The sequence below is a fragment of the Lotus japonicus genome, chromosome 5 (assembly GCF_012489685.1).
Source record: "Lotus japonicus ecotype B-129 chromosome 5, LjGifu_v1.2".
Taxonomy (NCBI): Eukaryota; Viridiplantae; Streptophyta; class Magnoliopsida; order Fabales; family Fabaceae; genus Lotus; species Lotus japonicus.
The window spans coordinates 7,594,891-7,608,679 of record NC_080045.1 but is presented as its reverse complement, the minus strand read 5'-3'; the positions used below and the strand labels follow the sequence as shown (position 1 = coordinate 7,608,679).

At 33.5% G+C, this 13,789-nt stretch overlaps 1 protein-coding gene across 4 annotated transcripts; it reads right to left on the bottom strand.

Moving 5' to 3' along the window:
• Nucleotides 1-3,224: 3,224 nt before the first annotated feature.
• Nucleotides 3,225-13,422, bottom strand: LOC130717574 (guanine nucleotide-binding protein alpha-1 subunit). 4 transcript variants are annotated; one of them, XM_057567836.1, is made up of 14 exons: nucleotides 12,857-13,422; nucleotides 11,604-11,790; nucleotides 11,449-11,521; nucleotides 10,163-10,200; nucleotides 9,988-10,077; nucleotides 9,748-9,825; nucleotides 9,416-9,523; nucleotides 9,208-9,309; nucleotides 7,379-7,434; nucleotides 5,933-6,067; nucleotides 5,510-5,603; nucleotides 5,261-5,320; nucleotides 5,099-5,178; nucleotides 3,225-3,812 (listed from the first exon to the last, which is right to left on the bottom strand). In XM_057567836.1, exons 2-14 carry the CDS (start codon nucleotides 11,688-11,690, stop codon nucleotides 3,635-3,637), a joined length of 1,179 nt encoding a protein of 392 aa, XP_057423819.1. In that variant the 5' UTR covers nucleotides 11,691-11,790; nucleotides 12,857-13,422; the 3' UTR covers nucleotides 3,225-3,634. The 4 variants fall into 4 exon arrangements, with proteins under 4 accessions (XP_057423819.1, XP_057423820.1, XP_057423822.1 ...); XM_057567837.1 differs by having other exon boundaries at nucleotides 11,604-11,778; XM_057567839.1 differs by having other exon boundaries at nucleotides 11,604-11,671.
• Between the last annotated feature and the right edge of the window lie 367 nt (nucleotides 13,423-13,789).

Here is a 13,789-nt window from a genome sequence, read left to right as displayed (position 1 = left end):
CGGTGGGGGTAACACCAAGCCCAAATCGGATCTTGGGTTGAAAAGGACAGAGCTTGGGTAAGTTTCATGGTGTTGTCCTTTGAAGGAGAAGAAACTTTGGAAGGAACATGGTGACGGTGGTGATAAGGTGAAGAAGAAGGCACAACCAAGAGAAGGAAAACATGAAGAGGAGAGGGAAAGGAGAAATGGCAGCGTGAAAGGGAAAGGAAAAGGGAGAAGAACTTTGTGTTGGTGAGAAGAAAATGATGAAATACAGATATAAATAAAATCGTGTTGCTTAATTTGTCAATTCTTTGTGTAGCTCAACTGGTTAGGGGTTGGTTTTGCTACTTGCAGGTCGTCAACACCTTCCGTTAGTTTTTTAACGTTGAACTGACGGAGGGGTACTTGCTACACTATTTTGTTTCATCGAGGGTACAAACGTCGACAAAAATAGATGGAGGGTGTCATTTGCACAAACCTGAAACATCAGGGGCACAAAATGCATTTAAGCCTATAATCTTTGTTATCAGCTAATAGTAGAGTATGTTAAAAAATGTCAAAACATATATCGGCAATATACTAATCTATATATCTATGTAAAGCACACTTGAGTTTTAGCATTAAATAGATAAGTAAAACTCAAGTGTTGCATTGTATTAAAAGCATCCAAGCAAAAAAAAAACTTTGTAATAAATATATTCAACAATAATAAAATTTAAATTTAAAAAATTTATAAAAAAATTATATTGTCAAAAAACCATTCAACTACTTACATTAAATAACAACATTCATAAACTTAAAATTTACTTGAGTTTTGTATTTCACACATATCAAAATTAAATTCAATAGGAAAATAATAGTTTTTAACAAATAATTTAGATAAAATAGTTTTAAATTTTTAAAATTTAAATTTATATGTAAAGGAGACTTGAGTTTTACATTAGACCATATAACTCTCATACCTTTGTATTAAAATACATTAAGAAATAATAAATTTTCTTTGAAATAATATATTAAAAATAATTAAAAAATGAAAAAAATTGTATTGTAAAAAAATATTCAACTACTTACATTTAAATAACAACATTCATCAACTTAAAATTGACTTAAAAAAAACACTGAAATTATCTTCAGTTTTGCATTTGACAAATATTAAAAAATTAAACTTATTTAATAATAAATAATATGTATAAAATATTTTAAAATTGAAAAATGCCGTAAAAAGGTATTTATTTTTAACTATAACATATATGTGCATTATTGAAAAAATATTTAAACACATTTTTAATCTATGATATATTAGTAAAAATTACTCTATGACGCATAATAGAGAAAAATAATACTGACCAAAGTTGAATAAATGTTTGTTGTGAGAGGCCTTGCCTATCCACTTAACGTGAACGTAGAGTCTCAAATGATAGTCTCATGGCTATCGACTGTGAGAAAACATTTGCAAACCAAATAAGTTGAAAAAAATTAAATTCACAAGATAATATTTTAGGCTATTTTTTTGTCAAAAGGGTATTTAAGTTATCACTTATTGTAATTCAAAAAGTTAAAATGAATTTATTATTTTTTTTTTCGAAAAAATTATTCTTCTTGGTTATGACATGTCACAACAAATGACTATCCATATAAAAGTATAAAAAATGATATTAAAACTTATTTCATGACATTAAATACTTATTAATTAACATTTTTTTACGTAATTTAAATATTTCAAATTAAGTTAATAATTTTTCATATTATTAAATAAATATATTTTGTAATTGTTAAAATTATTTCTACGCTAATAATTAAATTTGAGTAATATTAATTATTTATACAAAAAGAACTATAATAATATTTATTGAAATGTCTTACCACAAATTTTTTATATTTATAATTAAAAAATATTTTAATTTTAATTTAATTAAACTATAATAATTTTTATATATTGTTAAAAAATATTGCAATTAAACCCGTGCAACGCACGAGTATAATAACTTGTATAATCTCGTAAAATGAATGTGTCTAAAATGTTTAATAAGAACATTTACCATTGCTAACATTTATAACGTGAGACAACTAGTTGCAACATACTCTTTGTTATCACCTAATAGTAGTATATGTTAAAAAATGTCACAACATATATTGGCAATATACTAATATAATCTTTGTAAAATAATAAGAAAATTAAAAAAGCAACTAAACCAGTTTGAAAGAAATTATTACATATCATAAAGTAATTGTGCACGTGTTTAAAAGAGCTATGAATTATTTTAAGCTTATTTTCTTTTTATTTTATTTTCAAGTATCTCTACAATCGACAGCCATTATACTAGATTCCTTGAAGCTCGAAGATCAAATCATTCTCTATACCGCACCACATGGGCGGATCCAGACCTTATATATCAGTGTGGCTAAACATAAAGAAATTATAGCCTAAATATATTGAAAATATTTTTTTTTTGAAAAAGAGAAATATTATAGATAAAACCATGAGAGAAAATTTCACATGGAAATAGAAGAGTTTACAGTCCAAGAAGGACTAGGCTTACAACAAAATATAACAAAAGAAACAAAGTGAAAACAACGGTACAGTAAAGAAACAAGAACAATAAAACATGGAAAATACAATAGGAAGACAACAATCTATACTACACTAATAGTGGAGGCCGAAAAATAGGAGGTGCATGAGAAATCCACAGCAGCACATAGCAGGTTACAGCGAAAAAAATTCTAATGAATTTTTTGAGTAGCTTGCAAAGTGCTGAGTGAAGGTTTTACCGTTTATTATAATTTATATGTTTGAGTATATTCTTCTTTATATATGTATTGTATTGGATGACATGATGAGCACAATAATTTGAGTGAACATTAATTTCATGATAGATATGAACAAATACATTCAGGAAGAGAATAGAATGAAAGCAACACACAATTGTGAGAGCATATAACATAAAAGTATATAATTTTTTTTTAAAAAGAAAAAGAAAAAAACTGATGTGGCTAAAGCCACACCTAGCCCCAACATGGGTCCGTCCATGCCGCACCCGGATCAAACACTAAACTAAATACTTAAGAAGTTGAACTATTTACCAATTGTGCTGAACCTTGTTGTTGAGCTTAATTTCATAAGCTAGTAAGATTAACTTATGAATAAAAACGCTCAAGACTTATAATATATTTTGAGCTTATTTCAAAAACTCAAATTAGCTTAAAAGTAAACAATTATTTGATAAACGCTTTGCGTAATTAAATTGTTTATCAAAACATATCCTATATATGAATTCAGAACTTCATACAGCATGACACAAGGCACGTACAACAACACAACCATGGGCATGGAAAAGCAATATGAAATGTGAATATGAAATACAACATATCATGAGTGACTTTTACTCTATAGAAACATAATCATAGATCATGATATCAATCTTGAAACTTCCGCACAACCAATTAGCCCTTTGAAGATGGATGTGAAAATCAACTATTTAAGAAAGGCCCTTTTTCTCCATCCACTCATCCAGCAAGATTTACTTGGGAAATAAAATCAACAAATCGATTTAATATTTTAGTATACCTGATCTCTAGTATACCCAAAATCTCTGATCACCTCTTTTCAATGTAAATATTTTATCCCTCTTATAATAACACATGGTTAAATTGGTCATAACAAGCCAGCCTCAAAGAGATTCCGCCGTCTCAATGTCTCATCAACAAGCTTGAATGTCTTCTTCACAACCTTCTGATCAAGAGCAGTGGTCCGGTAGATCTTGAAGACGCGATCTACACGGTCCGGGGCAGTGTTCTGGAAATATGATTCTTCAAACTTTTTCTTTACAAACCTGGAATAAAAAAACACAGTTCATCCATGTCCATTAGCTGTATTGGATATGAAAAATTAATCATAAAGTTAATTTATAGTAATAGCCCTTTCAAGGTAGGTAAGCAATCATAACCTTGTTTACAGTTTTTTTTTCTACAATAGTGACAATGAAATTCAAACTTAATACTTCATGCAAACTACCCAAGCCCCTTGTTTAGAGATCCCGCGTTGACTAGAGATATACTCAAATTAGTACTTATAAAAGGGTAGAGCAATCCTCACACCTAGGCTAGCTTTCTGGTTGGTTCTCCCAAGGTTCTTAACGAGAGACTATCCTACCATAAATGGGCCCCATAGATGTTTATTCCTGCAAACTTTACACTCCAGATGTCCAGCTCTGGGTGTGAGGTGTGTTGACAAGTCCTACATTGACTAGAGGTATGGCCAGAGATGGACCCAGCTTAAGCCAAAAGGGGCAATGGCCCCCCTAACACAAAGATAACTTAGCATATATATACTTAGAATTGTATGTTCGTCCCGTCCCGTCCCTACAGCTAATAAGACTCCTAGCTTCACATTTTATTTTCCATCACTGCATGCTTAAAGCAAGTACACAACACTATTTCAATAAAAATAAAAAGTTAACTGCAGTCAGAGTTAAAAAGAACCAAACGTTCTACTCAAATTGCCAAGTGCATGTTTGCATACATGATTAAAAAAACGCGGAGTTAAAATTATGGTGGATTGAAGCAAATTTTTTTAGCTTTTGTGATTGTTCACCGTAATTTTAGCTTCACCGTATTTCTCTAATGTGCATCTAAACACACACTAAAGTTACATCAACTTTATGCCCCTCACTGCCTTCTTTAATTCCCTTGTCACTCTGTTCCTGGTTCTGGCTTTCTCAGTCTCGTATTTCCAAGTTAAATTTTCACCCCCCGTCTCTAATTTTCCTGGTTCCGTCCCTGGGTATGGCCAAATAAGTCCTTATGAAAGGTAGAGCAATTCTCACCCTGAGCTAGCTTTTGTGGTTGAGTTAGGCCTAATCTGAATTCTAATACCCCTCACCATTAATCCAATCCTAGTGGCTTGTTTATTACATTATATTCAAATATCAACATGAGTATATTCCTATGTTGTGATGGAAAACAATCAACTTTCTTCTAGCTTGTCATACAGTAGAAATAAAAATGCAGAACAACATAACAATGTTTTGAATTTGGAAGGCCTCCATTGGCCAGGATCTACTTTGCCTTCAGCAACATCCTTTATTCAAAATGCCTAAGGAATAGATTAGTTGCTTACTCATATGCGTGCTCAATCTCCTGTTTCCCTGTTGAAACTGGCTGGTAATCTTTGAACCACTCACAAACATTAAGAGGGACCTGCACAATGCAAGATATTAGACTGAAAATGATAAATAGCCTCCACCAATGACAAAGTTTTCAATGTTCTGATGGTTCTTACTTTCAGGATCTTCTTCTCAAATATGTCAAACTTGTTTAGAAATAACATGAAGGATGTTTTCTGTGTATGAAAGAGAAAGACATCATTATCTTCTGAGATAGGCAGAAATCTAAACTGTCAATGAAGCATAAAGCTCTCAACAGCAAGTATCATATTATTCATATAAAGGAAAGAGCAAAAAAGTTACAGAAGAGATTGCAACATGATTGTAGTAAATGTTAACAGTTAAAGAAGAATATAAAAGGAAACCTCAAAACATGGCTGCTTCAAGACCCATTCAAAAAGTTCCTTAGTCTCCATCATTCTGTTCTTGTTTTCATCCTCAAAAAGTGTTTGATCGTACCTGTAAGGAAAATGTGATGTCAACACTTCTTTAGATTTACACATTGCATAATTATGATGATCTTGCCTATAATAGTGAAAGGATACACGAAATAATCACTAGAAGGAGCTTAAACTTCACTTTCAAGTATAATGAATTTGATAATTAGCAACTACTGAAAAAGTTCCAAAGTAATATTGTAAAGTAGAATTTACTCGTAACTTCAACTGGACCCTCTACCCTTTTGATTTGGTATACAGTAAATTCAAAACAGATGTGCACGCAAGAAATTTACATATGTTTTTGAAAATTGAAAACACGACTAAAGAGTCAAATGGTAGAGTATATACTCGCTAATTGCAGCACAGAATATTACAGCTGAAACTCCTTCAAACAGATGGATCCATTTTCGCCTCTCATTTCTCTGACCGCCGACATCAAATAGTCTATAGACTTCACCGCTTTTCTTATTTTCTCCAACAGGGCTGTCAATATAGCAAAAACATACCAGTTATGTTGTCGAGTTATTCTACACTGTATGCCATATCATGTTCAATAAAAAGGACAAGCGGTGGCATACAAAGTGACAAGATCACACATCAAATAAAATGATAGGCCTCCAAGTCAGAATTGGGCTGATACTAATGATCAGAGGCCCAAAGTGTGGCAGGTGTATGCCAGGAAGAATAAGAAAGGAAGCATCTAGAGAGAATAGTGAGCTGGCAGTATTAGAGTGAGTCATAGGTTTGTTAGTTACGGGAATCAGGGGAGAGGTTGTGCATATAAGGAAAGTTGTGGTTAGCATGTGGGGGTATCTGAGAGTATTGTTATTGTGAGAGTGAATAGAGAATTATGCTTTCTCTATAGGAGCCTAGCTCTGGAGTAGTAGAGTGCTACTGTAATCATCCTTTCTCTTTTATATAATCAAACAATTCCCTTTCTATCCTTCATTGCACATCTACTGTTACATTGGTTTGCATCAAAAAACTAAAACAGAAAATGCAATGGATAGATATAATATGTTATACAATACCTTAACCTAAGACTAGAACTAAAAATTAGGTCAAATACTGGAACTACTAGTGCAAAACCAAGCTCACTAACGGTTAGACTAAAACCTAAAAATCAAGATAGTTTAAGCTAATTTATGAATCCTTATGTTCAACTTTACTATGCTTTACCTTACCATGAGTGGTAAACCCATAAACAATAAGATAAAAAATATCAGAGGCATAAAGGGCAAGATGGGAATTGAGGTGGAGTCAGTGAATGAGAAGCCTAACAAATTCCAGAAGAGGCATAAAAACTGGAGGGGAATTGTGGGAGGTTTAGGCCTAGGGGCAGAGTAGCATTCTTGTTTCTCTGACATCTTTGAATTTTCGCCTACTACTTTCCATCTAAACAGAGTTCGTTCTCGAAATCCTGCTATTATTTATTGAGTAAATCTCAGTTTCTATCATGGCTTCACCTAACTAATAGCATTTTCCTTCTAGGATAGGCTAACTACGTTGGACTGGCTGCACTCATCTAATACTCTAGGTGTTAGTCCACCTCATTGCCCTTTCCTCCAAGGTGAAACACAACAAGATGCAGGAGGATTATTTTTCCTGCTGGTAACCAAAACTAAAAGATAAACATAATGACAGAAAAGAAAGAGAAGAAATGCCCAAATCTATGTAATAAGGGCCATTATTCTCCACATACTAAGCATATCAGGAAGGGAATAAAATGGGGGCAGTAATAAGTATCTCTCTGTATGATTTAGCATGACAGATCAAGTCAATCAAAATGTTTACCTGAACTGGATCTCTACAACACCAGTGGTACGCACTCTTGCATACAAAACATCATCCTGCAGGTGTATAATAGAATGAGAAGTTATTATAGTTCATGACCTTACAGCCATGTAAAATTTAATGGTCTATGACTGCAAAAGAAATTAAAATTTCGCTTAACGTCATCCAAGACATGCCGTGTATTTAGTCTTTAAGTATAGAAAGAGGAAAAGTAATGTTGAGAATAATAAAATTGTATTGATATGATGTGAATGATATGTTGGGTGTAATACAAAAGCCAAAAACTAATCCTTAATTATTTAATAATGAACTCCAAATCTTAATTAAATAAGGATATACGGAAATATAGGAACCAATCTTAAGGAATAATCTAAATTACCCTAAATTACTCTAAGATGTGATCAAGATCATATGGTAATAATAATAATACATATTTTTTATGTTCTAAAAAGCCTTCTCATGTCAAAGGTTACTTAGCTTTAAGTTTGTCACAAGTGTACCTTTAGAAAAATATCTTAAGATACTATAAGAAAAAAATCTTGATGATAATAAGTTATTTTTGGTAACTATTGGAAAGGCAGGCTGTTTCTCTGGGGATTGTTACACTGGGACTATCACGGTTACGGTGCTTCTTGGATTGAGGGGACCATACATGTGGACAGAGGTTGATGGGACCTAAAGGCTACCGAGACAGCCAGAAGGAGGAGATGACAGTGGAACAAGCGCCAACATAAAGATCTAAAGCAGAATCAGGGTCAAACCACAACTGATACAAACAGAGGCACAAGCGAGCCAAAACAGGGGGGAAAGCAAAGCCATGAAATTCTTCCGCAAAAACAGCCAAATTAGTGCAGAATAGAAGAGGTGCTGACAAATATGACTAGACTGATGGTTATGTTAAACAAGGTCAGCAATGCGATGTGTGGCCTTCGTGAGCCTGATAGAAAACTTCTTAAATGTTGCTGTGATAGTGAGTGGGCTGTGCCCTAGCGACAATGCTAACAGAGACGACCAAAAAAGGTCTTCTCAGATAACCCAACAAACTACTAAAACAGTCAATTTTGCTGTATACAAACAGTAGAAATACGATCTAAATTACTCGAATATACAATCCATATATTATAGATTTTTCCAAATATTCTAACAATAAAATACCAACCAAAGGCAAAATAGAAAATAATTTGATGCAAGGAAAAAAGAAGCAAAATACGGCAATTCAAGACAGATTTACAAACCACAAATTACTTATGATTTTTAAGACAGAATGCTACGGTAGAATTTCCTTTTTTTCAAAACATGCAACAATATACTTTTTCAGACCATTTTAACTGACTTTTTTTATAAAATTAAAAAAAAAATCTCATGGGTTGTAAGTTGTAACCCATGCATATTATATACTACAGCAACAAAAGGCCAAAAGAGAAGAGAAGAAAAAGATTTGGATCCTCAAATTCTAAACATCCATAAAATAAAAAATACCACACCCACCAAGAAGAAATAAATCAGATTCTCAACATACCAATAACAATAACAACAAATGCCTTTTTTCCAATTAGGTGGGGTCAGCTAAATAGATGAAAATTAAACAATGCAATAATGTCTCTTATCATAAATCATGTCAAATGATAGACCATTTAAATATAAATTCTTTTTCATAGTTGACCTATAGTTTTCTTTCATGGTCTCCCTCTAACTCTAACTATAGAACTATCCCTCATCTCAACTATCCCTTGTTGATCTTCTATTATGATATGGTCTCTAATTTTACCAAGTAGATAGATAAAAATAAAATTTAAGTAATCAACAAAAGTATGATAGATTTTGGATACCTTTGTTGGAACATAATTTGCATCGGACAGTCTGTGCAGATTTTCCATGAAATAGTGGGTACAATCTGGAACTTGGAGCTCATTACCGCGGGCATATGTTTCCTGCAGAAAGTAAAACATGTGCTCATAATACTAAATAACTGAAGCGGAAAATAAATACATAGATGGATTACAGTAATAAAAGCAATGAACTATGTCATATAGCCACCTGAATTGCAGCATCCTTCCATAAATTCTCTATTTCCAGTGCTAGTTCCTTGGTGAGACAGGGGTAATCCAGCCTGCCCCCAATTTCTGATAACTTTTCCCCAATTTCCTGCCAAAAAAGTTAAGAAAGCTTCATATGAATTTAGAAGAAAATTCTTTGCCACCTAAGTTCAACAAACTAACAGATTCCCACAAAACAGAAAAAAGAAAAAAAGAAGCCTATGTACAAGTGTTTACTCTAAATTTATTTATAATAAATTTTGTTTTACAAGATACAATATAAAATTATTGTCTAAACCATAGGGGATAACAGAGAAGGTAACAGTGACCTACCTTGTTTTCATCGGATATAACATACTTTGAAAAATCAACATCATTCTGGGCCAACTCCTTTGCTCCGTCATGCAGTAACTGTTGAGACATAACAGACACATCTTAAGCAAGACAGTTTACTTAGCTAGATCCATTGAGACACAATTCATAGAAAACCTTTTCAATTATTATCAGTGGACACTGCAAACTCTGTATTTTTAAGAGAAAAATAATCAACACACCCTTTCAAGTATTGCGTACTTTTATTGTCTGATATACATTAGCATGTATGACTGGTTGGTAGCTTTTTAGCTCTGCCTCGTCAAAGCCAGTTTGAAACAAAAGTTTTATCTGCATATATAGACAGTTAAATAAATATCACCAATCTAGAAAGTATCTACAACGCTAAAATATAGAGAACAGTGCATTTTCTTGCCTGTTTAAAGATTGTAGACTTCCCTGACTCTCCGGCTCCTGAACAACAGGGCCATGGCACATTTAAATAAGTTAGAAATAAAAAAATGTTAGAAATATAATATAAACCATCCATGTGTCATTTACCCAACAGCTTAAGCTTTTGGGAAAATTGGTTCTTGACATGGTATCAGAGCCTCTATGACCAAGTGGTCTAGAGTTCAATCCTTGCCACCCCAATTGTTCTAATAAAAGTAAAAAAGTTGAATTTCAGCACATGGGAAGTGGGCTTGTGCATTTGTTTACGCTTCAAGCCCAGGCGGGCTCTTGCGTGAGGGGGCGTGTTAGAAATATAAAAAATAAAACCATTCATGCGTCTTTTACCCAACAGCTTAAGCTTGTGGGATAATTGATTCTTGACAAAAAACAAAAGCAAGCAAGAAACGAATCGACAGATTATCACACATAGGATTCAATCAAAATAAGTATGGCATTGTTTCTGAGGACCACGATAGATCACTTAACAGAAGAATTGGAGCAATAATCCAAGATATACAAGGAAAACCTGATACACATATCATTCTAAATCCTAAAGGCATGAGTAAACAAAAAGTTTCTTGTACTATCAAGACTAAACTTTCTGCCACGAATTGTCTTTAGAAAAATGAGCGCAACGACCAAACTCCTATGTTTGAATATCCAAACAGCCATTAGCGCTCACTTCAAGGTAAAAAGTGAACCAAACTCTTATGGTTTGGGATGAAAGTACTTCACATTGCACTCAGCTGGTATCCAAACACACATTAAGGTATGTTTGTATTGTAGTTGCCTAAAAGTGAACATAATTTAACTTCAACAGAGAGCTCTAGCTCCTATCACAATTTGACACTGGAGAATGTGTTTTGCCATTATGTTTACATTGGAATTGGAAAGAAATTAAGTTTGAACTATTCTAAAAGCTTAACCTATTAGGTGAAGGCCAGCAAATGGTTTTATATCTAAAATACATATTGAGTTATGAATCAAATACCCCTCAATCAGAAGTTAAGCAACTCCTTTTTAAAGTAGAAGATCTTATAATGCAGAAATGCCAGTTTTAGGAAACGCATCAATTACCAGCAGAAACCATATAAATGATACTAGCCGTTCCTTCAAAATCTGGGGAGCATCACTACTACTTACACAACACTAGATTCCAAATACTCCTAGAAACCACTAAAATAGACAAATTTTAACTTGAAAATGTACAAGTGAAACATATACAATCCAACTGACATAAAATAATAAAATTGCCCAAGTAAAATGTACCTAGTAGAAGAAGTTTCTGAATATGTTTTTCAGCCTTCGTTTCTAACTCTATTCTTCTTTCAATTTCTGCAGTCTGCAAATGCATGTCACATTTATCAAATTAAAGGCCATGGACACTTTCAGATTATTAAGAACTAAAAAACTATGCAACTTACCTGTGCATTTTCTTCAGTGTCAGCATCATTATAACGGCGATTTTTGCTACATAGTAATCCCATATTTTCTGTAACAAAAGACAGCATAGAAGATGACTAGTCAAGCTCCAGCAGAAATCACACGGTTTCAACGCCCTTCTCTAATGCGTGCGTGCATTAGTGGGCTTGATTTCACCTAACAAAAGAACTAGAATAGAGTCAGGTGCCAAACAAAAGGGAGAAGCTGGTACCCCACCACCCCTACAGAGGAAGACCTTAAGTCAATTCATGATTCATCAGCTAATAGATATTCAGCTCAACTTGCAACAGCAAGAACTGGATGGCAAGTTGACTGATATTTGCCACATTGAGTTTGAAGTTAATTATTCTCAATTAGACTATTTGGCCCAAAAGATGTACTGAATGGATGATAGGAGATTCTTCACTTTCACGTCTAGGGAACAATTTAGTGCATGTTTTGAAATTCTTCTAAAATTGATTCTAAAGCCAATATCAGCTTTTATGTGTCAGAACTCAGAATTAAAATAAGCTTATTCAAAACATTCTCTTAGTGATCACATCACAAAGTATGAGTGACTCAAAGGTCCCAGGCATACAACTAAGTACCCAGTGTTCCAGTACCTGCAACTTATATTTCACTCCATATGGCTAAGCCCATCATCAGATGCAAGCAACCCCATGTTGAGAACAGAGTTATGATGATAACTAAGATTCCCAGGACTGTGGTAGAAATTTACATGGGCCATTATTTTAATGTGTCTATGTATAATCAATTTATTAATCTCTGATGTACTTTAAATCACCCATCCATAGCCAAAGGAAGACAATAATCAATTAGCATAATTTATTTCCTAGTTCTTTCTTAGATATCACACCTAAGCGGAAACTTGTCATTTTCAAGCTCTGAGTGCTAATTCTCTCTACACTGAGGAAGCGAATTCAGCAGTTCAAAACCTATTAAAACCATGAGCATGCAGAGTCCAATCAGGTCATGAAAAATAGAATCCAGTCCAAGATGGTACACAAAGTGACAAAATCAAATGCAAGATCACACCCCCAAGAAAAAAAAGTAAATAAAATAAAGCAACATAGTAAAAAGAGAGTATGATGACTGCATCTCGATCTGCAAAATCATTTACAGAGATCTCTTGAGCAAAATAAATCCAACCCACCTAAAATTATCAAGAAAAGGGAGGATCTTTGAAAAGAAATAGAGAAATTAAGAACGCAACAGAAAAAAATAATGAGGTTACCTGAAAATTTGAAGAAATGAGTAAAAGGGTCTCTTCTGCAGAACTAGATATGGCGCTAGATTTGGGTGATGTGGTTGGGAGTGAAGCTAGGAAGCAAGTTCAGTTTGTGTTGTTGTTCACAGCAGAGGGAGAAAGATATAACATATCATCACTCAGACACTCACTAACTCTAACACAACAACATACCAAAAGACAACAATTATAGAGTTTGTTTTGTTTAAGGTAATATAATAATAAGGGATTAGAATATGGTTAGGATAATGGTGTAGCAGTGTGGGTAATTAGGGGTACATAAATAAACACACAAAACAACAAGTGCTATTAGGAAGAAACATAAACATGTAATAATAGATTGCAAATTGCTAATATAATTAAGAAGAAGAAGAAGGAAGAAAGAAGAAAGAGGTGAATGGATGGAGGGAGGGAAGGAAAGAAAATAGAGAGAAAAGAAAAAGAGCGCCGAAAGGTGCAGAGGGTTCTTCCTTCTTTCTTTCCTTCCTTGCTGGCTTTGTTTGGTTTCGGTCAAAGTTTGGAAAAGACAGGGACAGAGAAGCAGGCAGCAAGTGCAGAGTGATAACACTTTTCTATGTGTCTTATTGGGAAAATAGTCATACACACTACACTCCTTAGCATAACCCTATAATAATAAAATAGTAGTATTAGAATAATTTTTGTTTCAACTTTAAACATGAAATTGAGTTTGAACCCGAAAGATAGCTCAAGTGCTAAGAGTTAGGAACATGTGGGTTGGGTAAGGAGGTCCATAGATCAATATGTCATCTTTGACGGATGTAATTTATATTTCTGATATAAAAAAAAAGTGCAGATTTAGAAGTCTAGTTAGGCTTTTCCTACTCTTTGTGTTACATTCAATTTTCGATTGCTATGGTAGCGTTTGGTGACGAAACGGAACGGAACAGGACAGAACGGAAC

Coding starts and splice junctions, on each gene's coding strand:
- LOC130717574 (XM_057567836.1), bottom strand. CDS start 11,690: ATGCTGTCTTTTGTTACAGAAAATATGGGATTACTATGTAGCAAAAAT. Junction 10,078..10,162: donor AGTCTACAATCTTTAAACAG/GCAAGAAAATGC, acceptor CTATATATGCAG/ATAAAACTTTTGTTTCAAAC. Junction 3,813..5,098: donor GAGATTGAGCACGCATATGA/GTAAGCAACTAA, acceptor TTTTTATTCCAG/GTTTGTAAAGAAAAAGTTTG.